We start from the raw sequence: 19,261 nt of genomic DNA, 5'->3' as shown, positions 1-19,261 counted from the left end.
TTTTTGTTCCTTACCAGTATAAATTGACAACCAACTAATTATTGTTGCCTATAGAGCGTATCTAAAGTTTGGGTTCTCCTTATCCGTCAAATCAGCAAACTCATAATGATCGATATGGCTCATGTCGACCGGAGGCAAGGCATCTCTCCTCTTATTGTCAAGATAATATGAGATATAGATCCCCACCACACAAGCCAAAGACACAACATTACACACAACAATGGCAACTTTTGCGCCATGGTAATTGGGTGCTTGTTTGGCAATAAATGTTTGGGGACCAACAAGGTTTCCCACACAATAACCAATCAAATAAATTGAGTTGACTGTTATTTTTTTGGTGTGGCCTGCTACCGAAGAAGAAACCAACGAAAGGATACAAATCATCCCCACGGGGCCTAAAAAGAACAAGTAAAGACCAGCAAGCCTCCCCTCTTTTGATGGAGCAAATGCCAATAAACATCCCAGTAGCAATGTTATGGCAGTGGTAACTATAGCAATCAAGATACGAGACTTTACAAACCTTACGCTGTATGCAAACAAGACACACCCAACAATCTCAATGGCACCTTCGGGTAAACCCATCAACAATGAGTTTAGTGGACTATATCCGAAATCGTCATTCAAGAGTATGGACCCGAAACTAAGTAAACCACCATTTGGGATATTTCCTGATAATGCGCAAACGAAAAATAACCATGTTCTATGGTCTGTGAGGGCTTCGACAAACTGTTTCTTTTTGAACTTGCGATTGCCAAAACCCTGTTGATTTGATCTGATTCTTTCAACCACAACCAACTTTTCATGCTCGTCAAGGAACCACGCTTCTGTGGGTGTGTCTGGAATATGGAAAAATATTACAAACCCCAAGAAGATGGTCAATACGCCTGTGATGACAAACACCAATTTCCATGCTGGTAACGAATATGATGTTGCATGCTTGAATAAACCATAAGCTATTGCCAGTCCTAAAATAGTACCTAACCCATTGGAAGCAAACCACCAAGCCGTCCTCACAAATTGTTCCTCTTTTCTCCACCACTGTGAAGTAATTAAAGCAAATGCAGGTGTGACAGCCGACTCCAACATCCCCAATATTGTCCTTAGAGCAATGAAACCAGGGTACTCGGGTACTGCTAATAGTGCGAGTATCATACCCCACAAAATAATAAATATTGAAACTGTTTTGGCAATGGGGAACCGTTGAAGCAAAGATGATGCGGGAAATACAAACACCAAGTATCCCAAATAAAACGAAGTGCCCGTCCAACTATACATGTCACCTTGCATTTTGAGCTCAGTTCTCAACCCCAAGATGGCACTATAACTAGTAGCCTGCTTATCCATAAATTGAAAACAGTAAAGTAAACACATAATGGGTAACATGTACAAATCAATCTTGCGCAATACCCTTTTGTCAGTTTCCGCAGAGACTTGAACATGTTTTCCTTGATGTTCAACAACGAATTTCATTGCTTGGTCAACATTGTTTGTTATGTCGATTTTGCCGCCAGTGGGAGTTTGAAATGACCCTAGCACGTGTACCTCTTTTGCTTCCAAGTCATCTTTTGTGAAGGAAATAACTGGTTCAATTGAGATATCCCGTGTACCCTTTTCACTCATCTCTCTCTGTGTGTGTGTGTGTGTCTCACGCCAAAAATAAGAATTGCAATGATGTAAAGTGGAAATAAAGTATAAGTAAAGGAAAATCAAATGAATTAAAGCGAAATACAGAAATGAAGATTAGAGATAAGGAGAGCCACTTTGTAGCTCTTTTATCATCAAGTGTGCTTCTGAATAATTATTAAAAAGGAAAGAAAGAAAGGAAGGAAGGAAGAAAGGAAGAAAAAGTAAAATAAAGAAACGGAATGGTTGCAGAGAAACCAATAGACCTTTATAGTGAAAGAAGGGAAGAAAAATAGGATATAGAAGTAAACCATATGACGGAAACCTAATCTTTATGAACTCTCGTTTTTTTCACATTGTACTGAATCAAAGGATGGTTACTAGAGTTAAATTATTCTATCTGAGCCAAATCTTTAACGCCACTATTCATGTATCTTAATTTTTCTTGTTCTTTTTCTTTTAATGAAGTAAATGAATTGGTTGGCTCCACAGTTTGATAGTATGTAAGTTGTAAAAGTGTGGAGGTGCGCGCCTTGCCTGCCATGCCTGCCTTACCTGCTTTTGGCTGTTTAATAAATGGAATTGAGTTTTCGTTTTGAACTTGTTTATGGTTATATTTTTTTTCTGATTTGATCTTTTTTAATTTTTTTTCTTTTGGTGTGTCTGAGTCTATGTATGTTTGTGAATGTGTGTTGAAGTATAGGCATGTCAAGAAACAAGAATTATTGTTGACGAGAGAAGTATAGTCAAAATTGATTAAGAGTTGATAATAGTTACACGAGATAGATCATTTTCCGTGATTTGTACTTCATTGCTATCACATCCACTGGGGCAAATACCAAATCAAACATGAATTAAAAGGAAATCTACAAAGATCCAAGCAATGATAGTTCGTAAGTCCAAAAAAAAAAAGAAAAAGGGGGAAAGGGTAGGGAAAGAGGTAATAACGTTGGGATTCTTTAGACAACTGACAATTGACAACTTGTGTGAGAGGCACAAATGGATAGTCAAGAGTTGTAAACGTAAGGGCAAGTTGGAACAAATCAATCAAAGCACGCAATCAAGTGATTTATCTGAAATCGTATGTAATAATACAATATTTCATTTTACTTCTTGATATTCTTCTATTATGTCAAAAAAAAAAATGAAAAAAAAAACAGACATCATCAAAGGGCAAGATACTACATTTGATCTTAATTGATTAGCATTTCCTATGATGTGCAAAAGAGATGGACTGGAATCTGAAATCTTGCCAAAGCAAAAGAATATTGATAATTTTCTTTTCTCCTGACATGTACATAAATGTGTGTATGTGTATATTCGTCTTCTTTTTTCATACTTTATCAATAACTTTTAGCGAGATGAAACGCATAAATTGAGTAGTGACATCATCATGTGCTTATTCTCATGAAAGAGAGAGAGAGAGAATATCTCCTAACTTGACAGGGCAAAAGTTGTTATAACGAAAAACATGTTAAAGCAATAATGGTAGTGGTGGTGGGGGGGGAGTAGGTTTAGCAGGAATGTGGAGTGGTATTTCGTAAACACGGCTTGACCACCACAGATGACGTTGTACATAGTTGCATCCCATTTCTTCTCGTTTTTGAGACTAGATACCCGTTCCGGAAGTCTAGAGTCACTCCTGCCCGATTTGTTGATTTGAGTGCTCGATTAGGAAGAGTAATTGCAGGATCCATTTTATTTAAATTTTTTTTTTTGTTTTGTTTTATCTTTTATCTACTGATTGTTATTCTTTTTAGTGTAATTATTCATTTTATTATTTTTATTTTTGCTTCTTGTTACTATTCTATTTACTATTATTCAATTTATAGTATCAATCTTTTTAGTTACGATTGCTATCTGAATGACATCAGAGAAAATGGAACACTTGACAAAAGTGCCAAAAAAAAGAAAGAGACAGAATAAGAGACAGCATAAGAGGAGAAAGCTCGAGGTGGTTTTAAGCAAGTGGATCCTATGATGGAATGGCCAGTGCTATTGACTACAAGCTTAATTATATGGACTCATCCCTCGGGTATAAGCCACAACATCAACAAAAGATGCCTATTTGTACTGAAAAAAAACTTACGTGATGACAAGATAACTACTCAATTTCGCAAGTCTCCTTCATTCTAAACATTGATTCTTCACCCATCTCTACTCCACCCCCCCTCTCTCTCCCAGTAAAGTAGACCAAGCCGATATTCTTCTCTAATCTCTTGTACTTTCTGCTTAATTGATCTGGAGAATATTTTGGGCTGTGAAAAGATTTATCCATGGGAAGAGAGAAGGAGAAAGAACTTGTTTGCCAACATGAATATGATCATCAAGCTTTGATGCACTAGAATTTCATGACGTCTGTTTGAGGTAAATCGACCTTCTCTTCCTTCATTTACGCATGCAATTTAGAAATTCAAAGCCATGCCGAGTTTTTTTTCTTTTTTTATTTTGTTTTTACTATTCTTAAAAGCAAGAAAAAAAGTTGAAGAAAGCAAAAAAAAAAACTACAAAATAAGGATTCAGTCGAATGACCATCTATTCAATTACAATGTGAATGTGGAAAGGGAAATATGAATGAAATAACAATACAAAAGAAGAAGAAGAAGAAGAAGAAGAAGAAGAAGAAGAAAATTTCAATTCTTGCTGTTTGCTGTCTAGCCGTTCAAAGTAACAATACTATTCTTATTTTCTTGTAATAGGGTCGGGGATGGGTGGGAGGGTAGAGTGTGTTATTATGTCACTCTATGTGACCACTGTATCACAATCTTTGTATCACAATCTTTGTATGACAATCTTTGTATGACACATTTTGTATGTCTTTGTCCTTGTCGGTGTCTTTCTGATGCTTCAGCTCTACTTTTCACATTTTCTGTCACTTATGTTTCCCTTTTTGTCTCCCCTTTTTATGTATATTTATATATACATATATTCTTTTGTGTGTATGAGTGTCTGTGTGTCTGTGTGTCTGTGTGTGTGTCTGTGTCTGTGTCTGTGTGCGTAGGATATAATGCAGAGTGACACAAAACCAAAGGAAAAGGGTAAACAACAGGAAATAGCAATAACATTGTCACACTTGCTCTGCTTCTCCCCCCCCCCCCCCCATGTATTGTTCCCAGCTAAAAGAAAACATATAGACTGAAATCTCTTAACCACATTATACCACACCACAACAACAACAACAACAACAACAACTAAAACAACAAAACAGCAAAATAAAAACAGCAACAACTTATAGTACATATATAAACTCATCTGACCTAATTTACAAAAAAAAAACCATCAAAAATTTTTAAAAAGAAAAGAAAGAATCAATTCGTTTTTGTCCTTACCCCATTCTAAAGTTCGTTTTTTTTCTACCACCATTCACATAGTGTTTTAGCCATTCCATTGGTTTCCTATTAAGTTCAGTTTACTTTAATAATTTTTTTTTTCCATTTGCTGTTCTTTTTGTTTTCAAATTATCTTGGATATAATCTCGGTATATACGTGAAACAATTTGATTAGTTGACAGTTGAGAATCCATTTAAAACAAAGAAAAAAGCATCCAACCAATTTTTTTTTACATTATAATAACTCAGAGGAGACAGAATTTAAGGATCACAACAGTTTTGAGACAATTTTATCCAACTATAGTACCAGTACACAATTAAAACTAAAACGAGCAAATCATGAGAGCCTTGACAATTGTGCCAATCTTTTTCCTTCTAGGATCAACCTTGCTTCTTATCCTCACAGCCATCAATGGTGCAGGAACATCATCCGTTTTAGGTAAATTTTACTGGTCAGAAACCGACACTTCGGGAATTCAGGGTGCTCCACAGGATACTACTAGATGGACTTTCTACAGAACCTGTGGTGTTTCCAATGGCCGTAACTCTGACTGTACCAAATCCTCAGCAGCCTATCCATACTCGCCAAAGGATAACTTTGGCAGTGAAAGCGGATTGCCAGAAAGCTTTATCAGCAACAGAAACACATACTATTACTTGTCACGTATTGGTTGGTCATTCATCATTGTGGGTCTATTCTTTGCTGTTATTGCCTTGATCATTGTGCCATTGAACTTTTGTTTTGCCATTGGTGGAACAATTGCATCTGTGGCTACAGGTGTGGCATTCCTCTTTACCATTACTGCAGCTTGTTTGATTACTGCAGCACATGTCAAAGGTAGAAATGCCTTCAACAATGCTGGTCACCACACAAGCTTGAGTGCCAAGTCATTTGGTATTCTTTGGGCTGCAGTTGCTACATTGCTCATCACCTTGATCACTTCGGCCCTTGCAACTTGGGGAACAAAGAGAGGTAACAAGAAGAGATTTGGTTCTGGTAGAAACAATGGTGCCGGTGCCGGTGCTGGTGCAGGTGGTGCTTATGACCATGATATTGAAAATAACTACAACAAGGAGAGAGGTGGTGACTATGCACAAGGCGACTATGTCGATGGTGCCAATACCAGAGGTGTTGTTGCTGGTGAAGGTGAGCCAATTTCCGATGCCTCAAAATTCAGATTCTTTAGAGTCAAGAGAGCCAAGCCTGAAGAGATTTAAACAATGATGAAGCCACTTTAATTTCGGAATATGATGTGCTGGTGAATGCGTTCACTTTGCAATGAAAAGGATGAAATAGCTTTAATCCTGCGCTGAGTCGGTAAAAAATATGTGCTCAGCTGTGAATGAACCACTATAGTAAGCTTATCGTCACCAACATCTTCCTCATAATTATCCAGATCATCAATTTTATCTTTATTATTATTATTATTGTTGTTATCGTTGCCACTTTTTGAATTCTGTGTCTAGATAAACAAAGACATGTTCAATCAATTCTCGAATTGATAAATAAAAGAAAAAAAAAAATAAGAAAAGAAAAGAAAAGAAAAGAATTCACGTTTTTCACTTCAGTTGATTAGTCGACTTTTTTTTCCATCATACTATTATTATTAATAATTTATATAATATCGTTTTTGCCAAATACCAATTTATTAATGTTGAATTTGTAATCAATTGTCAAATATTTGTAGAAATCAAATTTTTATACCCTCGCCTTGACAGGAAAGTAACTATAAAATGTATTTCAATATATATATATATATATATGTTCTAACTAATTTTCTTATGACTCAAGTGTAAAAATGTGGATTTATATTTAAGCAACATTCCAAAGCTGGGGAAACCTTTTCCATCAAAAATATTAAAAAATCATTCCAGCATTGTCTCGATAGCTTGTGCTGAGACAATTTTCTGAATATCTAATTATCTTCCACTCAGTAACAAAAATTTTCTTTTCTATTTAAAGAAAACCTTGATTTACTACAAATTTGCATCTATTTGAGTAGAAAGTACTGTACACGACAAACTGCAAAAAAAAAGTAGAATTACCAACAATTTATACCTCACCAAAGTATAAGTCTTTCACATTAAAATTTTCAGAAACAAATGTAGTCACTATGTAAGCTTTTGCAATTGGACTCTTGGTGTCTACTTTACCCATACATAAAAAATGAAAAAAAAAAATCAAACAAAAAATAAGAAAACATATTGCGACCTTGGCCAATCTTGTTATGCGCTGAAAAGGGATGAACCAATGTTTGTGTTTGCAGCCGAGCACAAAACTGTAAAACTGCCACAAACAACTCATTTTCTCGCTCTTTTTTGTTCACAAATTCTTCCCCTCCTCCAAGTGTTTCCTATCACAAATGGACCCAAACACCAAATTAATTGCTTTGTGGAAATGCAAAAAATATTGCTGCAACCACAAACAAAAAAATTGCAATACCTTCCTTAAACTCAACCACAAATATCTAACACCACCACCACTTAGTTGACTGCCCATTTTTTACCCAAAACAAAGTCAAAAACCAGAGAATACACATTATCGCACTGATATTTACATACTTGAAAGCCTCATCAAATTGATAAACGTCCTTTTTCCTGCTAAAGAAAGAGGAATTGACTCAAACATTTAAATACGTTTTAGCGCTCCAACAGACTAACTACTGTATCACATACGAACACCCAAAACTTACCATTGAACCTTGAAACCAACTTGGTTGCAACTAGACATTGACTTCAATACTTAATAATAAGACTTTATTTCACAGTACAGTACAGTACAGTACCGCTCCGCTCCGCACGATAAACATTGCGTTGCATTATATTGCACTGCGCTGCAAGACATTGCACTATATTACACTACATTGACCTGCTTCTGCTGTTTTAATTCGCCATGTCACCCACACCCAAAGCAACGACTGCACAATCACAGGTAAACAGTAAACAGTTCTTTGCAAAGATTCCGTTTTCCAATGATTTGTTGCATTCCATACCACAACAACACCAACAACAACAACACCAACAACAACGGCAAGAAGAAGAACATCATAAACTCCATTGCAATCGTCAGTATTATAACCATCAAAGGTTTGGCAAAAAAGATGTAATCCCCAATAGCTATCCACCACAGTTACCAGGTTATATCCACGATGAATCTGCATTTCTCCCCATTGTAAGTTCAATTCAAGTCTCACCTCAATCAGCGCACATAAATTTCAAAACTAATAACCAACGTGTAAAAAATCACTTTCCAGAGGTATCATCATCTATTAGAATTTACCCACACGAACAACAACAACAACAACAACACTTTCCGCTGCATGACTTTGAATTTTATTCTAGTCAAGCAGCCACAATAACTGAAGGACTCACGGCTCGAATTTCACATAAACTGCAAATAAAAGCATTTTCGGAAAAGAATGCTTCATTTTACTTTCCACAAAAATATGGTGACAAACAGAGGCCAGCATCTCAACCTTCATTTTTTGCAGTAAGAAATAGCGCTCTTTTAGCAAATATTCTTGACAGTGATATCCACGATGAAACAGTAGCACTGAAGCAAACATGCCAAGAACTCAGTTTTAATGGATCCGTAATTCACAATCATTCTAGTTCAAACTATTATTGTTATTCCCACCCGCAAGTGTCTGAAAGTGGCGATGACGTTGAAAGTTTAAAAATTAGCAAGGTATACAAAACTGGCGAAGATCCATACCCCGACCCCCTAGATATTCCCAATGACACTAGCTATCGAACTTTGCCCAAATATTGTAATGGAATTGAATTGGTGCCTGATCAATCCTTTCTTACAATAACCTCCAACTGTATGCCGGAAAATTTAGAACATTTGCTCCAAGAACATGGCAACATTTACAATCAAAGCGTTGTATCAAATGGTTCGTACAGAAATTGCCAATCCCAAGACTCTGATAAAACAACAACAAATTCCATTTGCATGCCAAAATTTGAAACCCAACAAGTTCCATACACAAATTCAGATAAAGATACAGTTTTGTCACGTGATGAATACACGAGGTTTGTTTTAGATTCATCAAAAGCTCCTATTGATAAAAGTTGTTTCGTTGGATCGGATGCCAATGGAAATAAGCATAAAAATCGGCCATCAAATCCTGACTTGACTCATGATGAAATAGTTGATTCGTTTGAAGAAACATGCACACAAAACGATGATTGGAAAACGGCGTTGTTCAAGAATCGTATAAGAAAACTTAATTCCAAAAAGCGCAGTAGAGGGAAATGTGATCAATCTGAGTTGGTTTTTGATATCAATGATTCTGATAATCACCATGATAATCAGCAGAGTCATAATCACTTTAAAGAAGGTGATGTTGATGAAAAAGACAACATTGACAGACATCTTCTTCCAAATGCAACTCGCTTAAAGTTGAAAACCGAGCTAGACCCATTAGTATCTAGCAGTTCTCCATTAGTACATCCCGAAATGGACAATGCATATTTAATGAACATTGTTGAGGAATGGAGAAGAATTGGACTTAATCAAGATAGTGATGTATCTTATGGCAATAGTCCCATTTGTGATTCCTCACATGATTCCGCTCATCATACCAACTGGGAATTTAAATTTGATCATCCAGTCTGCTATAACTATTTTTCGGCTGGCACATTGTTAAATTCAGGCAAAAGGACATCATCCATAAGCTCTTTATCGGACAACTCACTGCAGCTATCACTTCAAGCAAAACCTATTAATCCACTTTCAACACTAAGCTCACCATTAGACAAAGCAATCACTCCATCATCTGGCGTATTAAGTCCACCAAAAAGGACCAAACCATCAAGTAGCAGCCTTGCTATTCTGGCACAACAAAAGCAACCGAGAAAAAATCAATATAATGTGATTCCTACGTTCAATAACAATTTCAACAGAAGCTTTTTTGAAACTACAAATGTTGACCTTGCTCAATTGAATATCAAGACGGTGCCCGATCTAGAGTACTCTGCACAATTACCAACTGTATCAGCAAACATTCCTGATGCAGAGCATTGCATTAAACTTCAAGAGAAGCTCATTCGTCCTCTATTTACTCCACTTACTTGTCGCGTAAAGAGAACAATGTACCTCCGCGATAGCTTAATTGATACCTTTCGCACTCGTTTCGAGCATGTTTATGAACTAACGCCAAATGCAAACTTCAAAAAGACTGCATACGAGTCTCAATACATTTTGACTAAAGTTGACAAGTCCGGCGTCCCAGATAATGCAACAAGAGCGGGTCTCTGTCCCTATTGCGAATCAGTTGAATTCTTTGGATTGAAAAACTCCTCGTACGGTAACCACCTCGCATATAAGCATGGTATCTTAACCAACGGACGAGCTGTGCCGGATCCCAAATTCCATGGTTTATACAAATTTCGCAAAGGTGAGTACGATGAGCCCGAAAAGAAGAAACGCAAGACTAACGCACACATGTTGGAGCGTGAGGGGGTGTTGTGCACAACATGTTGGCGGATATTGGAAGTAAATTGCACATCAAGATCTTCGGTATTGGGACATTATCTTCGACACTTTAGGGACTCGCATGTTGGATACAAAAAGGAAGGTATGCGAACATTAAAGGGTAATCAAATGCCTTTGACTGGACTGAAAGATGTTCATGGTAATAATACCGAAAGTGTGGAAGATGCCTATTCAAAGCAAGTCAAGCCAGATCCTATAGTGCTAGCATTTCTCAATAATTGGAATTTGGAACAACAACAACAACAGTAACAGTAACAGTAACAGTAACAGTAACAGTAACAGCAACAACAGTAACAGCAACAACAGTAACAGCAACAACAGCTATTTTAATAATGATAATAAACAGTGTGGCATAAACCTTAGAATCTCATGTTTGTTTGTTTGTTTGTTTGTTTTTTTCATTTTCCATTTTTCTTTCAAAAAAACAACATGCAACAACAAACTTTGCATAGCTAAATAGATTATAAATCAACTGCATTTTTTCTTTTTCTTCATGATTTGGATGTAATTTAATCTTCTATTTTAGTTCATAAGCTTGGTTGTATCTCTTTTAATTGCCTTCTCTTCCTAACAACATTGACGAACCATATAATTTGTATTACAAATAAGTAAACCATATTAATCAACAGGTAAAAATATGCCTCAAGCACAACACTTGATGAGTTTATTTGACTCAAATTATATTTCCGTTTTTTGAAAAATAATTAAAGTGTGGCCACCAACGTAATTAAAATTCTCCTCGTTAAACATCCGGCATTTTATGACCCAATAATATCTAAAAAGATCGACAAAAGTAACGAAGCAAGGATTGAATATACCATCTAACTCATCAAGGGAGTAAAATTTAGATTAGAATTATATGTGGAGCTAAAAAAAAGGGTATATTCTCAACAACTAATCCAGGTATTTAGAACACTATTTGCTCGACTCACTTTTGATTTTCATACCTTGCACACGTGCACTACGTTCTCTTAGATCTTCACAATAGTTACTCACGTTATATTTTCCTGGTGATTCACAATTTTGACACAGTTTGCGGTGTATTTTTCGGAAAACTTGTATGTACACGAGTTATTCCTAAATGTCTTGGATATCATGGCACGAAAGATAGCTCCTTCACAAATTTATAGAACAGAAAAAATAAAAATAAAATAAAGAGAAGAAAAAAAGGAAGCCAAAAAAATAATAGAATCAAACGAGGTTGAAGAATAAGTGAACAAATTTGGCAATATCCACAATTATTATTTTGAAGTTCAACAATGCTCGACTGATATTGAAAGATATTTTGATGTGAATTGTATTAATAAGCAATCTACTTGTAATCAAATTAAGCTATCCATCTATGAAAATGATGGTTTCTAACCTATAATCTTTACTTTTTCTTTTCGAAAAAAAAAAGCAGCGATCATTGGTTTTCTCAAAAATAAACACATCGTTTGAGAACGATGCATTTGGATAATGTTCCTAGCAGTTGCTGACAAATTGAAGAAAATGGAAATTTTTTTATTAGATCTAAAATGGTTCACACAATCGCTTTGCTGTGGCTTGGAGAAAGACACGGGGAGAAAAGCATAGAGAATGAATCAGCCTCTCGTATTCACGAAAAATGATTATCGCTATATACTGTTTGTTCATGAGGGGAAATGAAAATCAATAATTTTGTTATAATAATCTATGTATCAAGGTGATGTTCTATTCGACATATACGAACTGTGGAGAGTGGAATATGACACAACAACAAAAGGCGGAATTTGAATCAAATAATACTACGACACTTGGATGGTTGCAAAAAACCAAATTGTATTGTAAGAGGACGTACTGGCATCAGAACCGCACTTACTCGGTCACTTAATCAAGTACTTCTGGGAAAATATTCAAGAGTAATTGTCGTTTATAAAGTGATTCCAAGATTGGATACTGACTTGCTGACTAATTGGCAAATACGGTAGAGACAAAAACTTTTATAAATAGACCAGATATTTACTCTGGTCATTATTCTAGATTGTAGTGAAACCAATCAACCAAATAGGGTAGTGAAAAATGTCCAAAAATTTCATAAAAGACTCAGCAGTCAGTGTCACCCGTGAATCACGTCTTGAAGATGTGGGTAGTTTTTCAAAAGAAGATGTCGAAGAAGCGGAAAAGATTTTTTTCCACGAGAATAGATTAAGTTCTAGTCTTAATGCTCGGTTAATTGCCATGATCTCTTTAGTGGGGGTATTTGGTACCGGAATGTATGTATCAATATGTCACAGTCAATCCAATTTGTCATTGCTGATAATGTTGCGCGATTTATATTATCGACATTACTGTTGTTCGTTTTCTCTTCTGGGTTATGAATACTGAATTATTCTGAACTAACAATTAAGATAGGTTTCTTTCTAGTGGAGGTACTTTGGCCACTACTGGTCCCGTGGGTATGATCCTTGCATATTTATTAGTTGGAAGTGTTGTTGCTGCCAATCAAGTTTGTATGATAGAGACTGCGTGTTTATACCCAGCAACCAGTTCATACATTGCTCATTCTGAATTATTCATTGACAAAGCACTTGGCTTTGCTTGGGGAATCGCTAGCACCTACAACTCGTTAATTCCAGGTGAATTAACTGCGGCTAGTGTTGTTGTTACTTATTGGACTGATCTTAGTCCAGCTATTTTCATAACAATCTTTGGCGTCTTTATGGTTGCAACAAACATATACAAAGTGAAATGGTATGGTGAGATTGAGTTTTTCTTTGGAATATTGAAAGTACTATTGTGTGTTGGGTTGATTTTGGTAGGATTGATTATCGACCTAGGCGGAGTCAAGGGCCAACATAGGCTTGGTTTCCAGTACTGGAGAAATCCAGGACCCTTTGCTGAAAAATTCACTACTGGATCTTTGGGTCGGTTTTTGGGCTTCTGGAAAGCAGTCAGTTCTGTTGTATATGCATTTGGCGGTGTGCAAGGTATCACGATGCTTGCAGGAGAGACCGAATACCCTAGAAGAGCTATCTATCGTGCTGGTAAAAGACTTTTAAGTAGGGTGTTGATACTATACTATCTAATGGTGTTTATCCTTTCCTTGATTGTTCCATATAATGACCCAGTTATTGCGCATCCCAATGGCACTGCCTCCGGCTCTCCGTGGGTGAGAGCAGCAACTTTAGCTGGTATCAAAGTGTTGCCGCATATCATCAATGCTGTTGTGCTCACCTCGGCGTTGAGTGCAGCCAATTTGGGTATCGTAAAAGGCAGTAGGAACTTGTTTGCATTGGCGTCCAAGGGGCAGCTTCCTAAAATATTTCTTAAAGTCAATAGACATAAACTTCCGTGGGTAGGTGTTGCATTCTCAAGTGCATTTCTACCATTAGCATACATGACTGTTGATAAGTCAGCAGCAACAGTGTTCTCCTGGTTCCAGAACATCACATCGTCCGAGTTATTGATTAGCTGGATAGCAATTGCATTGAACCATATTGCTTTGCATAGAGCGCTCCGGAAGCAAGGATTTACAAGAAATGATTTGCCATACAAATTTTGGATTGGAAAATGGACAGGTCCATATTCACTATTCTTCTCAATCATCTTTTTGTTGACTGGAGGATTCTCGACATTCATCCATGGATATTGGGCATTTTCTACATTATTTAGTGCTTATTTTATTATTCCTCTCACTATAGTGTTTTACTTTTTTGCCAAGTTGGTCTACAAAACCAAATATATCAAGCCTAGTGAGGTCAAATTAAGAGCATTGTTTTATGATGTGCAAAATAGACCAGAGCCACCGTACAAGACATTGAAACGTTGGGAATGGCTTACTGTGTTATGGGGGTGATTGTGGCCAGTTTATATTGAAACCAAAAATAAAATGGTTTCACTTTTTTTTTATCAAATCAGTTGTTTTGTTATTGTCTATTTGCTGATTCAAGAGACGTTTTTTATTTTTTTATTATTTTTGCCCTGTCCTTGGTGGTTTACACCGTTTTAGTTTGCTTTTTGGTTCAGTCCTACATTTAGTCTGTGTATCATTAATATTTATGTGCTTTTTAATACTTTTACATAGTGGAAGAGTAAAGAGTTTGATAGAATACAAATTTCCGACGTTGTTTTTTTCTTTTCTCAATAATGTTTTATCATGAGGAGAAACTGTTCAAAATGTGTTACTTTAAGTTGAAGGGGAAGGGGAAGTAAGAGGGGTTCGGGGGAGAGGAAAGTAAGTGAAACACAGTTGTGCAAAATATAAATAAAGGAGCAGACAGGGCTTCATTGCAATAAAGTATTAAATACAGTGTGCATTATCAAAGAAATATGGTATGTAACATGTAAAGTTGAATGAACAAGCTTGACACTTACCACCTCTCAGCAACCACAGTTTTATCTTTTTGAGAGCTCCAAAAAAATAAAACTAAAAGAGCCTTATTACAAAATCTTACTGTATATATCAAAGCATAAAGGAATGATAATGACAGTGATGGAGACCGGTATTTAAAACTATCTCACTGTGGAGAATATGCTTATGATATTGCCGTGTTAAATCAATAAATCCATTCGGTGATTGGAAAGAATGTAGCTAAAAGTTCAGAATATATATAGAGAGAGAGAGAGAAAAAAATCTATTGGGTGGCACTATCGCAAACTAAAATATCTACATTTGAATAAATTTACCATTGTGGATGCTTATCTGAAAAAGTTTTAACATTCGACATAACTTGAGTTTGAAAGACAATCTTTTTTTCTTTTTGTTTTGTTGAATTTAAATGGTTCTTGATACAAACTTGATTCATAACTCACAGATTCTCCTATATAATAGTCGTGAACAAATTTGGTTTAGATGATAAGCGCGGTTAGGCAATTTTATTAGCATAATCAGCCACAGTGAAGCAATAAGTATCAAAATCAATTGCTCTTCCTTTAATGAACTAGTTATTCATTAGTGCTGCGTTGGTTGGTTTTTGTTTTTTTGTCCCAATCTTGTAATTTTCGTGTTCTCAAAATACTAGTGAAAACGGGAAATAGTGGTAGCAAAGTCGACCAATTCATGTTGGATTGAAACTAAAAATTTGATCAGGAAGTGGTGAAACAAAGACAGGGAATACTCAAAAAAAAAGTGAAAGAAAAAGGGGAAAAAATATGAAAAAAATATGAAAAATCAAATGGGTATTTTAAGTTTCAAACAAAGTTTCTTGCTGAAATGGCTTGCGTTGAAGATTCATGATTGAAATGGTAGATGGTCCAAGAAATGATAAGGAATTAGTGCAAGAGTATTTCCTTTTGCGACATTGTTCTTCCGCTCCACGTCTCCACTCCTATACTTGCTCTCTTCCTTCTAGTCCAGGTTATTACAGTGATTTAGTCCATAATTAAAACGAGCCTTCATTAATTTACAGAGCGATGCTTTGCTAGCTCAACAATTTGGAGAAAGATAAGATAAATCACATGAACTAATACTGCTTAGCATGGTTAGTCTTATTTTTTTGAGACGCCTTTCATTCGTTCAGCATTAAGGGCTAAACATAATATAGCTGGTAATAACAAAGAAGCCAAACTCAGATTTGTTTATTTGCAACCATAAGCAATTCAACTGTGGGAGTGTGGACAATGGTTATACTGGTTGATATGCGTTATCTCGGATTATCTGATGCTCCCATTAATCACCTTTCCCTTCCTTCCCCCCCCCCCTTCACTTCTCCACCTCCTTTTCTTCACCCAGCACCATAACCAAGTATGGTTCTCGAGTTAAAACGCCGTGAAGATATTTGCAGTTGTTGTTTTTATATTCTTCATTGGATATAGTCCTTCAAATAGACGACATCAAAGGTTTATGCACTCACCAAAAATTACAATCAAGAACAATCTATAAATATAACTATTGTTCCTTGTTCGAAAATATTTACTACTTATTGTCCACCATCTTCAGCCTAAGAAAGAAGTGAGAAATATACTTTTATATATATATATATATATATAGATAGATACAGATATACAAGACAAATAATAGCAATGTCAAAAGAAGTCAAAGAGGATACGGCAATAAGTGTTATTAGCGAGTCGGGGATTGGTGAGCTATACAATTTTTCTAAAGAAGATGCTGAAGATGCTGAAAAGATATTTTATCATGAGAATAGGTTGAGCTCTAGTCTTAATGCTCGGTTGATTGCCATGATCTCCTTGGTCGGAGTCTTTGGTACTGGTGTTTTTCTTTCCAGTGGTGGTACTTTAGCAACTGCTGGTCCAGTTGGTATGCTACTTGCTTATGTCCTTGTTGGAACAGTTGTTGCTGCCAATCAAGTCTGTATGGTTGAGACTTCGTGTTTATTTCCTGCTACAAGTTCTTATATTGCACATTCCGAGGTGTTCATTGACAAGGCACTTGGTTTTGCATGGGGAATTGGAAGTACATACGATGCCATTGTTCCCAGTGAATTGACGGCTGTTAGTGTGATCATGACCTATTGGACCGATTTAAGTCCAGCTATTTTCATCACTATTTTTGGTTTAGTGATTGTTGCTACTAATATATACAATGTCAGATGGTATGGTGAAATTGAATTTTGCTTTGGAGTGTTGAAGTTATTATTATGTGTTGGATTGATTTTAACTGGACTTGTAATTGATTTGGGTGGAGTCAAGGGCCAACACAGACTTGGTTTCCAGTACTGGAGAAACCCAGGACCATTTGCTGAAAAGTTCACTACTGGATCTTTAGGGAAATTCTTGGGCTTCTGGAAAGCAGTCAGCTCTGTTGTTTATGCATTTGGTGGTGTTCAGAATGTTACAATGCTTGCAGGAGAGACTGAATACCCTAGAAGGGCTATTCACCGTGCTGGTTACCGGGTCTTGACGAGGGTCTTGGTGCTTTACTATATCCTTATCTTTATTTTATCCATGATTGTTCCATACACAGATACTGTTATTGCACATCCCAATGGTACTGCTTCTGGTTCACCTTGGGTTAGGGCCGTTTCCTTGGCTGGTATTAAAGTGTTGCCGCATATCATCAATGCAGTTGTGCTTACTTCGGCATTGAGTGCTGCAAACATTGGTATCATCAAAGCTAGTAGAAATGTTTATGCTTTAGCGTCAAAAGGACAACTCCCCAAAATATTTCTAGCAGTTAATAGAAAAGGTTTACCGTGGGTGGCAGTAACTTTTGCATGCGCATTCTTACCCTTGGCATATATGACTGTTGATAGTTCAGCTGCAAATGTATTTTCGTGGTTTCAGGGCATAACTTCATCCGATCTTTTGGTGACATGGATAGCCATTGCTGCCAATCACATTGCTTTGCATAGAGCATTACACGTTCAAGGGTATACAAGAGAAGATTTACCTTACAAGTTTTGGATTGGTAAATGGTGTGGCTACTACTCATTGTTTTTTTCACTAATATTTTTGTTAACGGGAGGATTCTCGACCTTCATCCATGGATATTGGGCATTTTCTACATTATTTAGTGCTTATTTTATTATTCCACTCACTATAGTGTTGTTCATTTTTGCAAAGTTGGTCTTCAAAACCAGATACATCAAGCCTAGTGAGGTCAAATTGAGAGCATTGTTCTATGATGTGCAAAACAGACCAGAGCCACCATATCAGAAATTGAGAGGTTGGCAATGGCTCACCTTGTTGTGGGCGTGATCTTCATTGTTGAGTATTTGAAGGATGAAGGCTTCAAGGTTTTAACTTCGCCACCACTGCTGCTAAAGATCGAAAAAAAAATTTATCTCTGGAGGTTTTTCTTTAGAGGCTTTTATGCTGAAAGTATTGATTTTGATTGTTTTTATTAAATTATATTGGTCTTAATTGTTCAGAATGAGTTCTAAAAATTCGTTTTCCTTTCCTCTTTTTTTTCTTCTGCAAGTGTTGAGGGAGGATGATGTGTGTAAATTACTAGTTTTGATAAAAAAAAATTGTGTAAAAATTTGGGGAATGATATTCTTACTTAGATGTTGTTGATGTTGCCAAATTAGCGCCAAAACTGGTTAAAAGTATTATTTTTGGCGCCAAAGAAACGAAGCAAAGCCAAAGGAAACAAGTAGGTGAGAAAGAGAACAAACTTTTCGATTAATCCAATTATCAAGAGCTATTGAAACTTTCTTTTCTTTTTTTTCTTTTTTTTTTTGGAAAAAATTGCACAATTGGTGTGGACCTTCCTTTCGCAAGTAAGGTTTGTAATCATCAATTAATTTATTGGATAGTGGTAATAAAGATTGTGACGATGATTCTCCTCTTTCATTTTCACATCCACAGTTTATTTGATCACAATGAGGCAATAGTCAGAGATCTCTTCCCCTCACCTTTTTTTCCTTTTTTTTTTATTTTTTTTTTCTCTCAGTACTCATTCATTCATTCATTCATTCATTCTCTCCCTCTCTCTCTATTTCCTCCAAGCCTTCACCGTTTCTTATCTTTTGCAAAATTATGAACCACAATTTGCAAAACAAACAAACAAACAAGCAACATCAAAATTAAAAAGAAAAGGAAAAAGAGAACGAATACAGAGCAAATAGAAGTGAAAGATTATGTACTTTTTCAAATTTTCCGATGTGCGTCAACCAATTTTATTCACTTTAATTTTACTTCAATGTTACTTCAAAACCATCTTCTACATTGTAATATCACACCATGAGAGAAGTTAGTCTTTTTTTTATTATTATTCATTTATTTCAATTAATTACTTTCAAATTCATCATTCAAACACAGTAAAAACATGTAAAAAAAAAGGAAACAAAAATTTGGTTTGTAGTCCTTCCTGGTTTGATTTCGTGCTCGATCATTATGCCAACGTATGAGCCATACTTTTTTCAGAATTTGGTTCTTTTCCACT

General features: G+C 36.1%; 5 protein-coding genes across 5 annotated transcripts; 4 read left to right on the top strand and 1 right to left on the bottom strand. All coding sequences in view use genetic code 12, as the record gives it.

Moving 5' to 3' along the window:
* Positions 1-48: 48 nt before the first annotated feature.
* On the bottom strand, positions 49-1,620 carry DAL5_4 (Allantoate permease; the record flags this gene model as incomplete). The annotated part of the gene is made up of 1 exon (XM_001523226.1): positions 49-1,620. The coding sequence occupies one exon, from the start codon at positions 1,618-1,620 to the stop codon at positions 49-51; it is 1,572 nt and encodes a 523-aa protein (XP_001523276.2).
* A 3,671-nt stretch (positions 1,621-5,291) lies between these two features.
* Positions 5,292-6,170, top strand: FMP45 (SUR7 protein fmp45; the record flags this gene model as incomplete). Its single annotated transcript, XM_001523225.1, has 1 exon — positions 5,292-6,170. One exon carries the CDS (start codon positions 5,292-5,294, stop codon positions 6,168-6,170), a length of 879 nt encoding a protein of 292 aa, XP_001523275.1.
* A 1,675-nt stretch (positions 6,171-7,845) lies between these two features.
* Positions 7,846-10,701, top strand: PVL30_005040 (uncharacterized protein; the record flags this gene model as incomplete). Its single annotated transcript, XM_001523224.2, has 1 exon — positions 7,846-10,701. One exon carries the CDS (start codon positions 7,846-7,848, stop codon positions 10,699-10,701), a length of 2,856 nt encoding a protein of 951 aa, XP_001523274.2.
* A 1,791-nt stretch (positions 10,702-12,492) lies between these two features.
* PVL30_005039 (uncharacterized protein) lies at positions 12,493-14,269 on the top strand (the record flags this gene model as incomplete). The annotated part of the gene is made up of 2 exons (XM_001523223.2): positions 12,493-12,686; positions 12,838-14,269. The coding sequence occupies 2 exons, from the start codon at positions 12,493-12,495 to the stop codon at positions 14,267-14,269; spliced, it is 1,626 nt and encodes a 541-aa protein (XP_001523273.2).
* Positions 14,270-16,434: 2,165 nt separating this feature from the next.
* Positions 16,435-18,072, top strand: PVL30_005038 (uncharacterized protein; the record flags this gene model as incomplete). The annotated part of the gene is made up of 1 exon (XM_001523222.2): positions 16,435-18,072. One exon carries the CDS (start codon positions 16,435-16,437, stop codon positions 18,070-18,072), a length of 1,638 nt encoding a protein of 545 aa, XP_001523272.1.
* Between the last annotated feature and the right edge of the window lie 1,189 nt (positions 18,073-19,261).

The sequence above is a fragment of the Lodderomyces elongisporus genome, chromosome 7 (genome assembly GCF_030384665.1).
Source record: "Lodderomyces elongisporus chromosome 7, complete sequence".
Taxonomy (NCBI): domain Eukaryota; kingdom Fungi; phylum Ascomycota; class Pichiomycetes; order Serinales; family Debaryomycetaceae; genus Lodderomyces; species Lodderomyces elongisporus.
The sequence above is the reverse complement of the archived record's forward strand: the minus strand, read 5'-3'. Positions and strand labels throughout refer to the sequence as shown.